Genomic DNA, 20,257 nt, shown 5'->3' on the forward strand with positions numbered 1-20,257 from the left:
ATCAGTTTTATTTATGGAAAACGTATATCTAATGCAATAAAAAACTCGTGAAGTCACTTTTCTTTAATGCACATGATCAAATTGAGTGCTTTAAAATTGAGATATTACTTTGCTATTACTTTTAATTAGATACGTTTTTGATTGTAAATACATATTTTATATATATTTTTATATATATTTCAATTTGTTTATTTTAGGTTTTTCAAAACCAATTGGATGGAATATTCAAATGCATTCATTGTTATACTTTACTGTGATCAACTGTTTAGGTATGGAATTGCATATGCATTATTTTGCCACGGTAAAGGCCTGTGGCCCACTAAAAACGTGTCTGCAACCTACATTCGGTCGCAATCCACCAGTTGAGAAACACTGGTTTAACCTATGCAACTCCTATATTAAGTCCCCACAGTATTGTCATGCATTTTTTGTGCTTTTACCTCTGTCGGTGTCATAGAGGAAAACGAATCGACTCCAATCGTAATGGTCCAAAATGGACAGTAAAGCCCCTCTGATGGATGGTCGCAGCTGCAGGGTGAACTGGGCCTCTCCTTCGGTGGGAAAGCTGGGTGTAACCAGGCTGATGTGCAGGGCCCCACAAAACGATGTCAGCGTGTTGACTGAGCGTTTGTCATAAAGGCCGAAGATGGCGAAGACGCCCCTTGAGTACTGAGAACAAACTGCAAAATGGTGGAGAAGAGAGGAAAACAAAGAATAGAAAATTCAGGAATGATTCAGATGTGACAAGACAGGAAAGGTGATTAAAACCACTACCGAACAAACATATTGTATGCAATAAACCAGGGATCACTGTAAATCACTGTAGAGCAAACAGTGAGACTGCTGACTATGCATTTGGCAATAAGTGGAGGTTACTGGGCACTACATCTTTCCTTTTCTTTTCTCATCTGTTAGATGATCTCTCAATCCATCCATTTGTCCATCGATCCATCTGTATCTACCTCCTTCCCTACTTCTACCATGTACCCCTAGCTTCCTGTCCATCCATCCATCCATCCATCCATCCATCCATCCATCCATCCATCCATCCATCCATCCATCCATCCATCCATCCATCCATCCATCATCCATCCATCCATCCATCCATCCATCCATCCATCCATCCATCCATCCATCCATCCATCCATCCATCCATCCATCCATCCATCTGCTCCCTTGTTCTCTCTCTACTTGCACCATAAATGTTTTTTCCCAGGCTTTCCTTTCGACTGAGGTTCCCTCCTTTTCTTCCTCTTCCCAGGACTCAGAGTAATTCCATTATCAGCTGTAAGCCTCACTAGGGGTAAACAGTGAGGAACACGCGGGTTTGACGTCGCCTTGAGGCAATTAGACAAAGCTGAGACCTCTGCACCCAGCAGGCGATAAGGGGAGGAATTAGTCTTTGCGTATTACACCGGTGAAACGTCGTAGATTTAAAGAACTTGCATGGAATGTCTCGGCACAAGCTAAGGCATTGTGTCCTTTGAATAAAATAAAAATGAACATTCACACACACAGGTAATTTTTCCAAAAACTATTTTGATGTCTTATCAATTTGAAATACATTTTCACATGTATTTATTTTTTGTTTGTTTTTGTCTTTTCTACTTTACCCTAAGATGTGTGGCACATCTAATTGTATTTTAAATACCGTATTTTCTGGACTTTTACTCCATAGTCTTTTTCATTGTTTGGCCGAGGGTGCGACTCATACTCTGATGAGACCAATCTCTGACATTTTTAACACATTATTACCGAGTAAAATTTTCACATGTAATTTTCACACTATACCACAAGAAGGCGCTCTAGGCCTGTGTCGATGATTTAAAAAATGCCGTTGTCAATCCCCCGCGATTAATTCCCCCTTCTTTAGCATCCGTCCCACAGGCAAACGTCACTAAAATGACTATGCATCTCATTTTTTAAAGAAATGTGTTAAAACAGTAGAGCACCTTGTATAAGCAAGCTGAAATATTTACTTTTACTACTTCTGATTTTCCTTAGAGTCCAAATTTAATGGTGAACTTATTTTTAGTGTAACTAGCGGCTTAAAGCTACTGGCCTCTTCCCAGTTTGTTTTGCTTTGGTGACAGTGACCTGTGCGCCCGCTGAACCCTGTTTCACTGACAGCATACAGCAGCCTACCACAGTCGGGCACACAAAGTCAAGCCCACCCAATACACACACTTATACAACCTGACCATCGTGATAGCTGAGTGCTATCTGTTTGAACAAAATTAATGATCGTTGATATCAAAGACAATTCAATTCAAAATCTGCAGAGCAGTAAACCAGTGATAACCAAAGGGCAAAGTAGCAAGGGGTCTCTGAATAGTTATAGAATGTCGAGTAATTACTTAACAACTTACAGCATTGCCTTGTTATTAATCTTTCAACGTGGATGGAGACCAATTGGACATGCGACTATATAGTAAGCCATAGCATGAGTTGTTTGTTTACTGTGAGGGTCCCGGAACCAGAAAAGGCACGGAAACCAAGAAGTGGTATTATTTAGCTATAATTTTTCCAGATAAACACGGAAAATATGTAAAAAAACTCCTATTGAAATAACAAACATTTTGGCCACTATTTCGAACACATGATATTATTTATTACTTAAAAACACACTCAATTTAAGTGTACTAGTCATTTCCCTATGGGTCTTGGGGTTCGATGATGACCATCTTCTTTTAATTGTGAGTCTGCTGATGTTTGAACAGTCCGATCCTGGATCCACAGATGGGGTTACAGACAGAGCATGTGAAGGGGGTGATAGGGGGAGCAGGGGTGGCCAGGCGAGCATGTCTCTTTGCACGCTTTGCTGCACGGTGTTGCATGCGCTGTTCCTCAATGTAATCCACTCCCTGTGAGCAGTGGGAGCGCCAGAGGTCTCGGCAGGAAGCAAGTTCCTCCAGTGAGGAGGGGTTTATCTGACATCTCTTCAAGATGTTCTTCATTTGGTCTTTGAACCGCTTCTTCTGCCCACCAGCTCTGCGTTGGCCTAGATGTAACTGACCATAGAGGATACGGCTTGGCAGTCTGTGGCTGGGCATTCGAACAACATGCCCCAGCCACCTGAGTTGGCGTTGGGCCATAATGGATTCCATGCTGCAGCTGCCTGCCCTCTCCAACACCTCTGTGTGCGGCACTCTGTCCCTCCATGTGATGCCAAGGATCTTCTGAAGACATCTTACATGGAAGGTCTCGAGGCTCTTCAGATGGCGGCTGTAAATAGTCCATGCCTCACATCCATACAGTAATGTAGTGATGCATACAGCTCTGTAGACCAGCATTTTGGTGTGGAGTCTAAGGTTGTTGTTTTGAAAGACCCTTCTCCTTAACCGACCGAAAGATGCTGATTCTTGCTTGAGACGGCTCTGGATCTCATCATCCAATGAGCAGGTGTCAGACTCTATGCTCCCCAGATATTTGAAGGTGGGCTCCATGAGCAGGTGTTGCCCTGCTGCAGTGAGGATTATTGGGTTTGGTGGGAGGTCAGCACTGGACTGACAGAGTATCTCTGTCTTCTGGGTGTTGATCGTCAGTCCCATTCTGGTGTATGCAGTTACAGCTGCCGAGAGAATGTTTTGCAGAGCCTCCAGTGTATGGGCAACCAGGGCACAGTCATCAGCATACTGTAGCTCAATGATGGTCTCTGAAGTCAGTTTGGCAGTTGCCTGTAGCCTCCTGATGTTAAACAGGTTACCATCAACCCTGAAGTTGAAACCACACTGTGACTCTGGGATGACGCGTTCTGATATTTTGGAGTCTGCGGAGCATAACCTTGGCAAGGACCTTTCCAGCAGTGGCCAACAAAGAGATACCCCTACTGTTGGAGCAGATGGTTTTATCTCCTTTATTCTTGAAGGTGGTCACAATGTTCGCATCTTCCCACAGTTGCGGGACACACTCTCATCTCCACACCTCTGAAATGTATTGAAACACTGTCCGTGTACAGAGGTAGCCTCCTAACTTGAGAAGTTCAGCTGGGTTGTTGTCAGGTCCAGGGGATTTATTGTTTTTCAGGGTTTTGACTGCATGCAGGATTTCATTGAAAGTTGGCGGGAGGTCGAGGTCTGGCAATGTAGGATGTTCAGGGAGCTCTGAAAGGACAGTTGGGTCCACTGGGGTGGGCTGGTTGAGCAGGGTGTTGAAATGCACTTCTCATCCATCCCAGCCTCTGACATGACCAGCTGCTCAATGTTTGCCAGCCTCTCAGCTAGAGAGCAACGGAAGTTGTCAAGGGTGTCGCTACTGGAGAGTTTGGCACAGTTGAGTGTCTTCCTCTTTGAACCACTATGACGTGCTAGGGGCCGGACATGCATTCCACCTTTGTCAGAATCATGCGGTGGTCGGTCCAACAGTCTGCCCCACGCATAGCTCTTGTAACGAGCACGTCCTTCAGGTCAGCCCTCCTCACGATCGCGTAGTCGATCAGGTGCCAGTGTTTGGACCTGGGATGCATCCAGGATGCCTTATATTTATTCTTTTGTTGGAGGATGGTGTTTGTGATGGTAAGGTTATGTTCCGCGCACAGTCTAAGAAGTCTCATGCCATTGGAATTAACTTTTCCAATGCAATGGGCACAAATCACACCATTCCAGTTTTGCAAGTTCTTTCCGACTCTTGCATTGAAATCACCAAGCAGCATGATTTTGTCATTCCTCGGGATGTGACTGAGGATGTCATCGAGTGCCTGGTAGAAGCGATCCTTCTCTTCATCATTCGATGGCAGTGTTGGTGCATAGGCACTAACTAATGTGACATGTCTGCATTTTGCAAGTGGGATGCGAAGAGTCATTAGTCTTTCACTGACACCCACTGGTGACTCTGTGAGCTTCAGCAGTAGGGTGTTCTTAATTGCGAAACCAACTCCGTGAAGATGGTGTCCGCCCATGGGGTATCCCTTCCAAAAGAATGTATAACCCTCCCCCTCTTCATTGAGTGAGCCTTCCTCAAGGAGTCTGGTCTCGCTGAGCGCTGCCACATCCACATTATATCGCTTCAGCACGTTGGCAATGAGTGCTGTTCTGCGCTGTGGTCTGTCCAGACTGGTATCCAGGAGTGTCCTTATGTTCCATGCTGCAATTCTTAATGCTATTGTTTTTCGACCGCATAGTGGAATGTCCCGACAGGCGCGGTTTCCTGTCCGGGTACTGTGCTTAATGGGCAATCTTTAGGCCACCTTTTCTAGGCCTTTCCCCAATTGGGGTGAGCAGTGCGGCCACTAAATAGTCCTGCTCAGACGCACAGGGGTCTGCCGGAAACAGCTGCCACTCAATCCCTGCTGCTAATGACCCTTGCCCTGTGCCGCTGACGTGCAGAGGTCCAGCTAAGAGCTTCCAGCTCATTCAAACCTGCTCCCGTCACTGGATACTCCATCGCCGCCAGACTTTTGTGGTCGGAGACTCAGGTAAAAGAGGATACCTGCGCAATGATGGTTGTTAAAGTGGCGTAAGGGGTGCGCTTTCCCCAACGCCACTATCTTGATTGTAAAGAAGATGGTTCCAGTGGCAAGGGAGACCCTAGACGACCGGCATCTTCCTACAACTGCAGGCGGCTGCCGGGATCCAGGTCTGTGGGAAACCGCATCAAAGCGTGCTGCCACCAGCTTTTGGGATCACTCTTAGTCTGGACTCTACCCTTCGACCTGTTCGGCTTGGGTAACCCTGCCAGCAGTACGAGACTCCCGCCGACATAGCTCTAGGGGTCATGAAGACGCACAAAGTGCCCCACCACGATAAGGTGGGTACGAGTCTTACCGTTGCAAGAGCTAAATACCGCAAATTTTTATACCTGTGGCTTTTCTACTTGTACCCGTAGTCTGTCGAACCATATCCACAGCTGTGGTTGTGTGAGTGATCAATACTCAAAATTCAAGACATACAACTCACAAATTAATACATTTAAAGATACAAGTCTGACACTTAAGGGTATGAGTCATTTTCCTATGGGTGGGAGACTAACAGGTACGGGTCATTTTAAGTGGATGTGCGTTGTTAACAGCTATCTTACTCCATAGACATCACCAGTCTTTTCTCACTTAAACTGCAGTTCTTGTATTCTTTCATCTGTTCCATGTTTACGTTGTCTTGTTTGCAGCACAAGCTACCAAACTACCATGAGCTTGCAATGTTCCAGGGGCATCATTTTGATAAAACATGAGCCAAGCCTGCCTTATAAGCTTAGGTGAGAGGCAGGAATGTTACACACAACACATGGACACATAAGCTCTCCTGGGATCTCACTGATTACACAGAAATTAGCATTTGTTTATGTTGTTCCCTCTCTTCACTGTGTCTTTGCCTGATGCTAATGATTCTGCAGCATCATTTGTCTTTCTCATGCTATATGTTAATCATCTTTTCCACAGACCATATAGTACAGTGAACCTTGAAATGCGCCTTGCGTCTATCACTATTTTTATTTTTCAAGTAATAATCACATTTTGTTTAACAAACTCATAAACCAACCTTGTAAATATTTACAGTACCTACTTGTACAATGTCGAATTTCAGAATTCCTTTCATTTACACCATGGGTCCTTGTCCCCGAAAAAACTGTTCCTGCCTGTTTTCAATGACTCCAACATAGCTGCAGATCAATAGATCTGTAGAACGGTGATAGTGTTGCTCATAACAAAAACAGCTGTGTTGGAGGTGGAGGACAAACAGGAAAATAGCTCCAGAGGATTAGAATTCCCTATCCTAGATTTAAACTGTTTAATACACTGTGAGGAAATACACCTGACCCCTTTGTTTTAATCTCAAAGGATCCTTAAAAGTGGGTTGGGCTGTTTAAAAGTAGAATATTTTTTCAACTTAGTATTGGTGCGTTACTAGGAGTTTTAATATTGATCTGATCAATGGTAGAACTGATTGATACCGATCTGATATAATACCTTTATGCTTTAAAATGCCATTATCATTGAATAATTGAACCCTCCAATTACGTTAGTTTATAATTACGATAAACACAGTACAAATATTTTAGGCACTACAAATGCTTACGTTTTTTTTGATTTGCAAACCTTAACAGTATAAAAAATATAAATGTATTATAATGTATCCATCCATTCATTATCTGCGCAGCTTAGCCTCAGTAGGGTCACGGGGGTGCCGAAGCACATCCCAGCTAACTTTGGGGAATGGGCAGGAGACACCCTGAACTGTTTGCCAGCCAGGGGTATATTATAATCCTAATACAATTGTTTCAGGACAAAAAACAATACGGTCAAACTTAAAAAAAGCAGCAATGTAATTAAAATACAAATGCTGAATAGCAATGTCAAAAAGACAACTCAAGTCCCACCCATTGCGCAATCTTTTGAAAATATAGTCAGTAATGCAAATAAAGTGTCAATTGTCACTGTTACCAGAGTGACAGAGGACTTGCAGGTTTTTGTTCAGGAACAGCAACATGTTTACATTTTGGGGTGCAGCTCATTTCTCTCTGCAGACATCTTTTTTTCCATGTGTTTACGTCATTTTTGTGTTTTGTGTTACAGCAGCAGACCACTAACACACTAATTACACCCAGCATTGTCCTTTTCTGCATTTGATAAAAGGTCCAATCCGTGCTGTGCTTCCTGCTTCCTTCTGTCATTTGGTAGTGGTGTTTGCATAGATTTGGCAAGAAGGATACAGAAGCAGACCAGGTAGGCAGAGTTACTGAAAGTATGCCTGTCAGTAGCAAACTCAGGCATAAACATAGACAGTTGCCATGTGTGCTGGATGAGAGAGACTATAGCTGCGCTATCTACATATGAAAGCGGTGCTATAAAGGAAATTGGTGGAGGAATGAAGTAGCGATCACATGACAATTGTATTGATCTGATTCAAGTAGTTAATAAGTAGTGATAACATCTACATTTGGTTATCCCTGCCCACCCGTAGTGATTTAGGGCTCTAGAAATAAATGTAACTTGACTTGAACAGTTGGGAAACTTAAGTCAAATTTTCACTGCCACACGTTCATTCGGATGTTGGTCATATTTTCAGAAAGATACAATCACCTTCCAAAATGCAGTAAATGTTGAAATAGGAACAGCGTAATGTCCAACTGCAGATTGTGATTAGCATTGAAATTAAGACCGATATGATGAACATTGTGCAAGGTCAGAGTCCTCCAGGGAGGCGATAGGAGCTTAAAATTATGTTAAAGCATCTGGCACTCAGCGCCCACACACATCTCCGACAGTATTATTTTTGGTGAGTGGTACCATAAAATGGGCCTTGGACATTTTTTTAGATTAATGCACTAGCTCTTGCCGACATGACTTTCTTGCTCGTGTTATTCTATTTCGCATTTAACGAGGAAGAATTGTCAGCACTTCTTAGAGATTTTATTGGCGCAGTTTTAGCTGTATAGTGCTTGGCTAGCAATGACATTTTGTTGAGTTCTTCACTCTCCTTGTAACAATCCCGGACTCCTGTTTTTCTGTAGGTATCCTCTCTATCTATTACTCTCTACTATCTCTCTCAACCTTACCATAACTAGTCACTCACTTCCGGGTTCAAATACCCTTCTCACAGCTAAAGTTACTCGTCTTGATTTTTCCTCTATAACAACTCTCTCTCACCACTATCTAGTCACTGAGTCACCTTGGCTTTTTGCTAGACTGTTGTCTTCCATGTCATGTCCAAAGCCATCTTGTCTCAGCCTCTTGTTATTTGAGTTTAAGGAACCCTTGTTTGCCCTTTTGGTTAATGAGTACACCCTGATAAACTCTTAAACTGTCGTCCTAGCTGTTTAGATTTACTGGAGCCCCAAACCCTCGCCTGCATCTTGGACCAAGATTGTTTCCATTGCTATTTGACTTCATGTGTACCAAACACTGCCTGAAAAAAAAAACTGTTAGCTGTACTATTCAGTGTTCTGCATTTTTCTTCCGCACCACTGTGAGTAGGTTCTTGAGACTCCTGACTTGTTTCAGCAACTCCGTACACATGAATCGGTTACAAAATTATTATTAATGGTTGAGCCTTTATATACATGTATATATGTGTTTAATGTGATTGACAGAGACCAATCATGCTTGTTGTACAATTAATGCAACAGAATGGTTCGAATAATGTGCAGAATTTACAATACATAAGAAGTGAATGTGACACCAGTGTTTTGGGGCTTTCAAAAGTCGTACGACTTATTGGGATAACAAATGGCCAGGTTACCTGTCATTAAAATGTTGAAGATTTGTAAGCACACCACAACCATATGTTGTTCTACCTCCTGGACAGACCAAGAAGGCTATTGAATAAATTGAGTGTATGAGCATCATATTCCAAACTACTAAAACGAGAAATATTTCTCTGGCTCATACAAGATAAAAACTCATAAAGGATGAAAAGCTCCAATGCACATTTAATGACACAGTAACATCTACTTCTCTTGCTCAGGTATTCCTTGTTTGTCTCGTTAGGCCAAGTATAATTAAATTCTGCCTTTCTCTTGAGTTCTTGTTGGGTCATTGTCTTTATATTGCATGATAATTTAGTTGTTCTTAGGACCACTTGTTTGTTACTTTGTACCTAGGTATTGTAAACTGTATTTTTTAGAACACCTGCCTCTCTTCCTGATTACCCTCATACTAGGCATATCCGAAACGTGACAGAATGACCGAACTACAACAGGATCCACTCTGAAGCTCTAAGCCACATTCCCAAAAATTCCCAGTCCATCGGAAACTGTTTCAGTGAAGTATCCTCTGCTGTCCCCTGTCCCGTAGCAGAAGACTCAACCGGCCATTTTGACGTGTGAATAGATGAATAGGAATTACTACTGTATTGTTAACTTTTTAGAATATCAAAAATAGTAACACTATACTGTACATATTTATCAAAGCTTTAATGGCAATTCAGCAAAAATTCTTATTTGGCATAGAAATTAAACACATGGCCTTTTAGCAATGCTGTAGATTTACCACATGAATGACTATAAAATGGTTGTTGCAATTAAACACTCAACAGACGTTAAATGACCATAAAGCCTACAGAATATGTAAAATTTCAGTCCAGAATAGTTCAAAGAATGCAACATATCAAGAGAGACCGTTGAAATACTACAAAACACGTTTTTAATAAGATCGACGATGCCAGATGCATCTCTGGGGATAATCTTTACTGAGTTGTTAGCCTGGTCTGGAGCAAGCTCGCTGTAGAGAATAAATCCCCTTAATAAATGAGCCACACTAAATTATACCTGATTTCATGTAACTGACTTGAAGCTAAATTCACTCAAAAAAAAGTTCCTGGCCAAATCCTCTATCTACGTTTTGTGTAGTACCCCTCTCTATAGTTTTTTTTGGGACCATTGTTTGTACCTGGCTTTTGTTAATTTAGCACCCGTTTTTTTTAGTGCGTCTGCCAAATTGTGACAGGAAGCATGTATTGTGTTGTTTATAAAATTGTAGGTTTCCTAACATTCCCTAAGTCTGTTTTATCGCACAAACAGGAGGTTGCACTTGTAATGACATTTATTTGAAGAAAGTCAGCCTGGGGGAATGTGAGTATGGGACAAAAGGTGCATTTTTGTGGAAAAGTCATAGCGCACAAGGTCAAGATTGCCCCAGACAGACTGTTTTATGCATAGTAACAAAAAACAAAACAAAAACTAAATATACTTAATCAAGAAAATACAATGATTCAAAAATAAATTGTCAATCTTCATTTAAATAAATACACTAAAAAGAAAATATAGTATACATTATATACATGATATATTATATATTATATATTATATATTATATATTATATATTATATATTATATATTATATATTATATATTATATATTATATATTATATATTATATATTATATATTATATATTATATATTACACATTAAACAGTATATATCATTTACAGTATCATATATAATACTGTATATTTTATATCATATATTACATACAGAATTGAGTTGCTTAAATGAAAAATGGTATTGCTAATTTTGTTACCCCCCACCCAAAATAACGTCATATGTATTGCAAATGTGTTTTTATGCTTAATGAAATGTTTTTTGAGGCGTGTCCAAAAAAATTACTTCACAAAAGTGTGATAGAAAAACATACATCACCCAGTTTGTGTGTCAGAAGTCACAATAAACATTTTTTTTCTGTATGCCCATCGAAGATGTGGTAATGTGTAAATGAGAATAAATAAATGTACAGCAAAAACCTGCAGTCCTCTTCATGGTTTGAATTATGGTCACATGGTGCCGAATTCTGAACCACTTTGCATGAAATCAATAAAAGATGATAAAAATTACATGAGTCTTTGGTTTTTATAGTTTATGTTAATGAAATGTTTAGGTATTTTTGAGAATATTTAACTATATTTTAGTTACCTAAGTTACCAATATTTTAAAGTAAAAGTGATGGAGTCCACTGAATTTTAGGAGTAAAATGATAGCCCCGTAGTCGTTGAATTACGAAAATCCGTCGGTCCAAACAGCTGCAGAATTGTTGGCACAAAGATGACTTTGAATGGGCCTTTGGTTTGGTCTTTGTGCGCAGGACTGAATGGGAGGTCAGTGAAGTCAGGGACGGCTGGAGAAAAAGCTCTTGGGTGAAGCTGCCTCACTTCACTTCTTTATTCATTTTGATTACATCTTTCCACTCCCTTGCACTTCTTCCACCTCCCTTACACGCTGCCTTCGACTGAATGCGCGCTTTACTCCCAGCCCTTATCCCTGGCAGGAGGGAATACTTAATCTAAGAATAAACGTACTAATCAGGGAAAACGAGGGCCAGTGCTCAAAATGAGGGTAGCAATCTTTGTTGTCCTGATTACAGTGGCAGTTTGTGGATATGTCAATAATTGCTGAAATACTGTATGTACCTTAGCCATGTTCCTTGGGACAGTTAAAAAAGGGAAATTACTTATGTATTTCCTCAGTTCAAAGTCCTTTTAATATACAAAGCGACTGGTTTTAAACTTGGACTAGAGGTAAGATTGGGCCTAAAGAATTCAGCCCGACCCAACTCGAGTCGCGGGTATGTAAACCCGAAACCCCCCAACCCGATGGATTAATTTGATAAACAAGCCCGAAATAAACCAGAAGCTTTAATTTGCCGCCAAAGTAAACACAAAGCTTTACTCCGGCCGTGCATACTTCACCACGTTTCGGCTGAACTACACAGCTTGGGGTTTACTTGAGGCCAAGTCCCTCAAGTGTGCTTTGCAAGTGCAGCACCTAAATAAACTAAACAAAATGGCACAAAAAAAAATCTAATTCGGCAGAATACAAGCTGCAAATAGAGGAAGATTTGGCCAAAAATAAGAGAGAAAGTTTGTAAAGCTTGTAAGCTATTGGCAGAAGCAGAAAGGATATAGGGAGGGGGAAGGAGGAAGCCGCCTGTCTTTGGATTGTTGATATTGAGTTAAACTGATAGTTTGTTACGCATGTTCTTTATCTGAATAATTACTTGAGTAAAAGTAAGTGCATGCTGTGTAGATCCCCCAAGAAGGCAAAAAAAAAAAAAGCGAGAAAGAAGCCCTACCAGCCCGACTTAATGACTGACAGTTTAAGCCCGAAACCGGCCCGATTTCAGTTTGGGTTTGAGTCGGGCTCAGGCCGGGGCCAGAGATCATACCTCTAACCTGAAGTGACTAGAAAAATTGAACCCCTCCTCCCTGCTTGAGTTAGTCTATGATAACAGAAAACACAACACACGTGATTAAAGCACTTTTTTAATTAGAGGAAAAGATTGTCTTTTTGTCCACTAGATGTAGCATTATCATGCAGTGCAACCAAAAACACCCACAAAAAATATATTCTCAAAGTGGCGAAAACACACTATTATTCTTAAAATTTTTTTTTAGCTCTGCCTTTTTGAGGTTTTGGGCTAGCTGTAGCAGCAACATGGCTGACAATTACAAAAAGTTAACTTTAAGTGAGGTTCATCTTGTGCAAAATACATTTTCAACCAATGTGTATTTAAAAACGAGTGCATGTTTATATGATAGTTCATGTATGTTTGCTTATTACTGGAAACAATTCAGTTTTTATAACTAGTGTTTTATTTTTACCACTAGGAGGCACTAAATACTATACAGGGTCCTTTTAAAAATGAATTAAAAAAATATATGACAACTGTTTCAGAACAAATGTTAAAAGAGTTGAACCAAACAAAAAGCAGCAATACAAGTACTGAATATGAATGTCAGCAAGTCAGTAGATAATATAAAGTTTAAACACAATTGAATCAAATTTAAAAGTTTTAATTTTTGTATAATCTTATGCACCGCAGTGCTGCCCTGTTTAAGTGCTTGACATGATCAATTAGTCTTATTCTATTTGAAAAATGTATACCTTTGCTTACAAATGAATGATATTAAGATATTAGGCAACCTACTTATAAATATTTAATCGAGTTGGCTATCCTACTTTTTTATTTTAGTTTTTTTTTTTAATATTTTGGGTTGAATATTTTAGTTAATATTATTGTTTCCTTAAAAAAGTGAACAGCTTAATTGCTCTTTGAGATAACTGACTTCTTAGAATAATGTCTAAATCAAAGGTCTCAAACATGCGGCCTGAGGGACAATTGCAGCTGCCGGATGACAGTTTTATTCAACTTAATATGAACAGTGTGTATTATTAAGAACATTCTTGTGGCAAAAAATACTTTGATTTATACAATAAGCAAAAATACATGAACGATAAAATAAACGTGCATGTTTTAAATTTTTTCAATTTATTTTACATAACAGGGTGGCCTCCTGGTGGGTGCTGACATCATTGTCAGCCTTCTTGCAGCTTTAGGTTCCTAATAATACAAAAATACCACAATAGGCTGACCAAAAAAATGAGAAGAGAAATATTGCTTTTTGGCCACTTTGAGTCTCCGTAGTTTGTATTAACATACTTTTCAGATCCACTACATAAACGACATCTAATGGTCATGTCCCTTTCATGTAAGTGCGGCCTAAGCAAATGATGGATTTATTACTGGTTGGTATATATTCGTATTAAATTCTAATATTTTTTTATTTTTTACATCTTATTGTCATCATCCAGAGCGTCACCATTCACCAGAGGGAGTCATCACAGGCTGGAGAGACTGGAAAATCCCCAAACCTGCATCCCTTTATCCACACTTGCTGCTCATTAAGGACCTTGTATGAATTGACTGCGCCGACAGCCTCTTTTGTCGGATCGTTGCTTTACATGCTTGTTTCCTTTGTGCAATTGTTGCTTTCCATGCTCTCCATGCAAATCCTGTCTGTTCTTTTCCCTGCCACCTTTGCCGTGGCCCAAAAAGGTTTTTTACATTATTCCAGGCATACGTTTTTGAACTGTGCTTGTTTTCCCCATTTTAATCCTTCCTCTTTTCGCAGAGCGCTTTTTGTTAATTCATTTTCCTCCCCAATGTAGGTGTGAACTGTTCCTGTTTTCGCTTTTGGGTCCATCCGCCAAACTTATCTTGTGTAGTATTTTGTTTCAATCTATTTGACAACCGTGCAAAGTTTTTTGTAGTTTCTCTTGGGGAAAACCTGATTCAGCCTAAGATAATCCTGTAAATTAAGTCAAAGACCTATGGTTTAAATAAAATATTGAGAAGATTTTTTTACTGATAACGTACTTCGGGATTAGCGTTTTTGTGAGCAAATCAGCAAATCGCGGAACAAACAATTGTTTGTAATCACAAATTTCTTCATGTGCGATAAGGAAATGGCAACAACCACGAGACATTCACTCACTGAATAATTCACAACTGCGAAAAACATGTAAGATAAACTAGTCTATTTTCTAGACAACAAGCCTCTACTTTTTATTAGGTTTTGGACCTAGCGGTTTTATACACAACTGTAGCTATTCTGCGCTAGAGGTGGGCGGATCGGTCGAAATAACGACAATATCGAAACTAAGCAAGTACTTGGATCAGACCGATACTTTGGTCCTTTGATCGATAATTCGCTCCTCCATCAATTTCTTTGGGAAGCCCTTCTCTCACTCTCACCTAGCGCCCTCAGCCACTCTAAATGTATGCCTGGAGTGTATGACTGATAGGTACACTTGTAGCCCCTTTCCTTATCTGGTCCTATGCTGCACTCTGCCAGGCAGAAGAGGGAAAAATACATGGGCTCACCCCTAACAGAAAAGGCGAAACAGTCGCAGGGCACTCAGAGACGGATATCTCACTCGCTCATTCACACCTAGGGAAAATTTGAACCGGCCGATCAACCTGACATGCATGTTTTTGGGAATGTGGGAGGAAACCGGAGAGCCCGGAGGAAACCCCCGCAGGCACGGGGAGAACATGCAAACTCCACAAGTTGAGGCTGCGGTAGGTGGACTTTAACCCTAAACCTCCACATCGTGGGTCTGCGCGACAAGCACCCAGCCTCCGTGCCGCGCATATTAGTTATTTAATAAAAAAATAAAAAAACATTTTTAGTAGCTAAAATGTCTATGCTGTGTTTAAAGAAATGATGAATTAACTCAAGTTGGAAGGGTTTAATTTCTCAATGATCATGACATTTGCAGGCAAAAAGTATCAGTATCAGACCGGTATCAAGCTATACTACCCTGTATTTATTGGCTTTGGATCAATTCCAAAATTCTTAGTACTGCCCACCCATTTTCCATACAAGTTGTGTTCCACCGCATGGATCGTCCTAATAAAAAAAGGAAATAAGAGATCCAAATCAATGAAAAGAAGAATATGATACTTTTACTTAGGCAGATAGATTTTTTTGTAATGATCTCTACTACATTGAGAAACCCACACAAAGAATCATACTAAAATTGCAGCCATTTATGAAGCACTTTTTGGAAATAATCTGTCCAGCTACATACATGTACATTTCCAGTTTAAATGGTTCTGTAAATGCAGTAAAGGTTGTCAAAGTAGAAGGTTCTCTTGAAGAAAGTAGGGGTTGACAATACAGAAAGTTTTAGTGTTGATCTGATCCAAAAAGATACATGGTAATATCAATTGATACCAGCACGTTTTGCTTGCAAAAGTCATGATCGTTGAATAATCAAACCCTCCCACTTGAGTTAATTTATATTTAAGATAAACGCAGCAAAAACATTTTAGGCACTAAATAGGTTTCATTTTTTAAAACATGACTACAAATCAAACTTTGATGGTTTCAAAATTAATAGAAATATTTATGTTACCTTCCGGGCAGCACGGCGGCGCAGTGGTTAACGCATGTGCGGCACAGTTTGGAGGTTATGAGATCGAACCTGTTGTGTGGAGTTTGCATGTTCTCCCCGTGCTTGCGTGGGTTTCTTCCGGGCACTCCGGTTTCCTCCCACGTTCCAAAAACATGCATGTCAGGTTAATTGGCCGGTCCAACATGTCCCTAGGTGTGAATGAGCGAGCAAATTGTCTGTCCCTGTGTGCCCTACAATTGGCTGGCAACCAGTTCAGGGTGTCCCCTGCCCACTGCCCGAAGACGGCTGGGATGAGCTCCAGCACCCCCGCGACCCTACTAAGGATAAGCGGTGGTGATAATGTATGGATCGATGGATGTTCCATTGCACAATATTTTGAAAATTAAGTCACTAAGTTCAAATAGTGTAAACAATACAATCTAAAAACCTTTAACAGTATACAACATGGCATCCTTCTACTGCAGTGTTACAAAGCAAAGGTCAAGAGAATAAAACCAAACAATCAGCAATGTAATAAACAAGCCCTTTGGCTTTGTTGCCATAGTGACAACGGATTTAAACGTGTTTTGTTCAGGTATAGTAATATATATTTTTTGTTTGCAGCTTATTACTCTCTATAGGTGGATTTTTTTTTATCCGTTTGCTGCGCTTCCGTTTGCCTTTGTCAAATTTAGCTTCTGATAAGGGTGCATTGTAGATTTATCTCTCTCTTTTGCCTGGCAGGCAAGATGCAGCAGCAGGCTAGGTAGGGAGAGGTGCTAAAAGTCTGCCTATCAGTCACGAAAATAAGCATAAACTTAGAGGGTGGCCAAGGGCGCTTCGAATACATCAACATATAAAAGCTGCACTTTTGAGGATATTAGCAGAGGGATGAAGTATCGATCACAGTGTAATAGTATCAATCTGATCCAAGCACTTTCTTAGTATTGATAATATTGATATTTCGATTGATCTTTTGACTTGCTATTTTTTAATCACGCATATATTTTATTTTTCAAAGTGTCAAATTTGATTTAAAAAAAAAAGTTTGATCGAGCTGCACCGCATTTTGAATTTTTCAATTTAAAAGAAACATAATGTACTTTGCTTTAACTCAGAGTCAATTTGCTTACAGCATTTTCCATACTCTAAAGCGCATTTTAGACCCAAGGTTTTTTTTCTCCATTGCGTTGATGCAACCCTGGCCCTTGTGGTTTTTTTTCATGCACCTTGTATTGCAGTGAGGCTAATATTTGAACATGAAGACATATTTTACAGACCATTTTTGAATGTGTAACTTATAATCCAGTGCCCCTTATAGCCCTTAAAAATGTACATAAATTATTTATGGATAGACCCAAAAAATATATAATATATAACTTGTACTTGTAAATGTTTGCATATTTGTTTGTTCATAATTGCTTTTTTTTGTTTGCTAATAAAGATGTATCGACATTTTCTATCTCCATTTTCTGGTCATTTTTACTTTTGCCTGAATGTTTTCTCTCAAAAAATGAAATACATATTTCTTTTAAATTCCAAATAACAGAAATTACATTATAAAGTACATTGTCTTACACATACTATAATATATTTCCCCCTTATTTGTGCTGAGGTACAAATATATATTATTTTGTTCCTGCAACTCAAAAGGTTCCACTGGTGTACATATACTCTTTCTGTAAAAAATGTGGACTTTGCCCAGATTCCCTCCAGTGGTCCAAGAGACCTTCCTCTGACTTGCCATTTGTTGGGAATTTTCTTATGACAAATACATTTCCAAACTGCCAAAAGTCCATTTCTTGGAAAAGTATGTTTAAAACAGGATGAGTGCTGCGCAATATATGGTGACTATTAAACTTGGCAATTGACCTTTTGCAAAAATCCATTCTTCCTCTTTTCATATCCTGCTGTGTCATGCTGTAAACCTCAGAATGTCGGTGATGCTGTCCTTACCTTTCACAATTTACTTGGTGGGAGTTCTCATTATAGTCAACCATGAATATGGATTAAGAGTCAAATTTATATTATTTCATTAAACATCATTTGTGGGCTATTGTTCACAAAACCTCAAACGTGCATTGATTTCTTTCTGTGATATTCGTATTTTCCGGACTGTGAATCGCTCTTGATTAAATAACAGATGCTTCATTAAGAAGGAGTATAAATCGCAACCAAACTATGAAAAAAACAGCAATTTATAGTCCGGGAAATACGAATTCTTTATTTGGACACTTTGGGGAGAATAACCAGCTAAAATAATAAATAATAACATCCCTCAAAACCGTAAAATATTTTGAGGGATTAAGCCGTGAGTACAAATGTTTTTTTCCTTGACCTGCCATTAATAGTCTTACTATTAAAATACCTGGCAATATTATAGAACATACAATTTTTTATTTCTACCAAATATAATTGTCGTAGAAAATCTAAATATAAATGTACAAAAGATATAGAAGATAGAATTTACTTTTATTGTCATTCTTAGTAACCATGCACACATAACGAAATGTTGATACACCTGACCCGCACAGTTAAACTGTAACGAGCCGATGCAGCCGCAGCCAAACAGGGCGCCGCCATTTTAGACCCAACTGCTGTGTTGAGAGTCATTAGGTGACCAAACCCCCCAATTCCAACCCTTAATGCCGAGCGCCAAGCAGGGAGGCAATGAGTACCAATGTTGTAAGTCTTAGGTATGACTCGGCCGAGGCTTGAACCAGCGACAGGTAATGACAGTTAATGCACTACTTTTAGTTGCATTATCATTACAACAAAGGCCAGACTGTAAGCATTGCCTTAGAAACATTTTTGCCTATTTATCCTGATATCATTTTGTTATTCTACCTCTTTTAAGTGTTTATCACATGCTTATCCTTGAGTTCCATATCTAATCTTGTTTCAAACAATATATACTACATTGTTATCAGTGAAAAACAAGACTATTCTAATTCAGGTACGTGGTTGCTAGTTTAAATGATACATACAGGCTTTAAAGGGAGACACCTGAATCTGATGCAGCTTTGCAAAAGGTTTCAAACAAATGAGCCCTGAATTATAAACACAGTCAGGTCCATTTAATACAAGTCTGTCTTTTACAAAGTAACTTAGTTATTTCACCTGAATATGTTAAAATATGGGACCCTAATCCATGTTCCCTAAACGCATATGTCAAAGTCAAGGCCAACGGACCAGATGTGACCTGCGGCAACTGAGTTGATTTTGATTCATTATCGTATCTTACACCAGGAATTGAGTATTATTTTAGTTGTACATTGTAGCTCATTGAAGAAAGTGTTGTTTTTGGTTAATAGATGTTATTTTATTGTATTTCAATTTATATTCCAAAAAAGGTTTCAGTTGATTGAATAACAGAGATTTGCTATTGAATTTCTTTGAAGTAAATGAAGCTGAATTTTACTAAAATATAAATTACCTGTGGGAAACACGGCGGCGCAGTGGTTAGAGCGTGTGCAGGCACAGTTCTAAGGTCTTGGGAACCTCCTGTGTGGGTGCAAATCCAGCTACCGGACTTCCTGTGCGCAGTTTGTATGTTCTCCCCGTGCTTGCGTGGGTTTCCTCCGGGCACTCCGGTTTCCTCCCACATTCCAAAGACATCCATTTCAGGTGAATTGGCCGGTCCAAATTGTCCCTAGGTGTGAATGGGTGAGCGAGTTGTCTGTCCCTGTGTGCCCTGCGATTAGCTGGCAACCAGTTGAGGGTGTCCCCTGCCCACTGCCCGATGATTGCTGGTATGGGCTCCAGCACCCCCGCGACCCTACTGAGGATAAGCGGTGCAGCTAATGAGATGAGATAAATTACCTGTAGATAGGATCTCGTATCTGAATACAAATAGCTTCTTTTGTTCATGTTTTGGCATTTTTATACAAAGTATTCTGCTCTCTCTACTTTTCGGTTAGATTTATCAGATAGAAAACATAATTTCTTAAAAAAAAAGACAGAAGAGACTTGAGTGTGATTTATGCTTTTAATGAATAATCAAATCATATTTTTTTGTAGAACAAACATTTTATGTTCAGACTATATCTATATACAACAATGAACACAAATTCCTACTGAAACGGTAAAACAGCACAAAGAATGAGTCGCATTAATAAAAAACTTTAGAGGTTCCAAGTGTGCAATGTTGAA

General features: G+C 39.7%; 1 protein-coding gene across 8 annotated transcripts in view; it reads right to left on the reverse strand.

Annotated features, from left to right (window-relative positions):
- gria4a (glutamate receptor, ionotropic, AMPA 4a) overlaps positions 1–20,257 on the reverse strand; it is a 235,788-nt gene that overhangs the window by 150,842 nt on the left and 64,689 nt on the right. For all 8 annotated transcript variants that reach the window (XR_015851482.1, XM_088345237.1, XM_088345238.1 and 5 more), the window contains exon 3: positions 441–680. Coding sequence is in view for 7 of the 8 variants with exons in the window: in XM_088345237.1 (XP_088201363.1) it covers positions 441–680 (240 nt within the window). In the remaining variant the exon portion in view is untranslated. The remainder of the gene's footprint in view (positions 1–440; positions 681–20,257) is intronic.

Source organism: Urocampus carinirostris, chromosome 10, assembly GCF_059441175.1.
Source record: "Urocampus carinirostris isolate Australia breed hairy pipefish chromosome 10, RoL_Ucar_1.0, whole genome shotgun sequence".
In the NCBI taxonomy this organism is placed as follows: Eukaryota; Metazoa; Chordata; class Actinopteri; order Syngnathiformes; family Syngnathidae; genus Urocampus; species Urocampus carinirostris.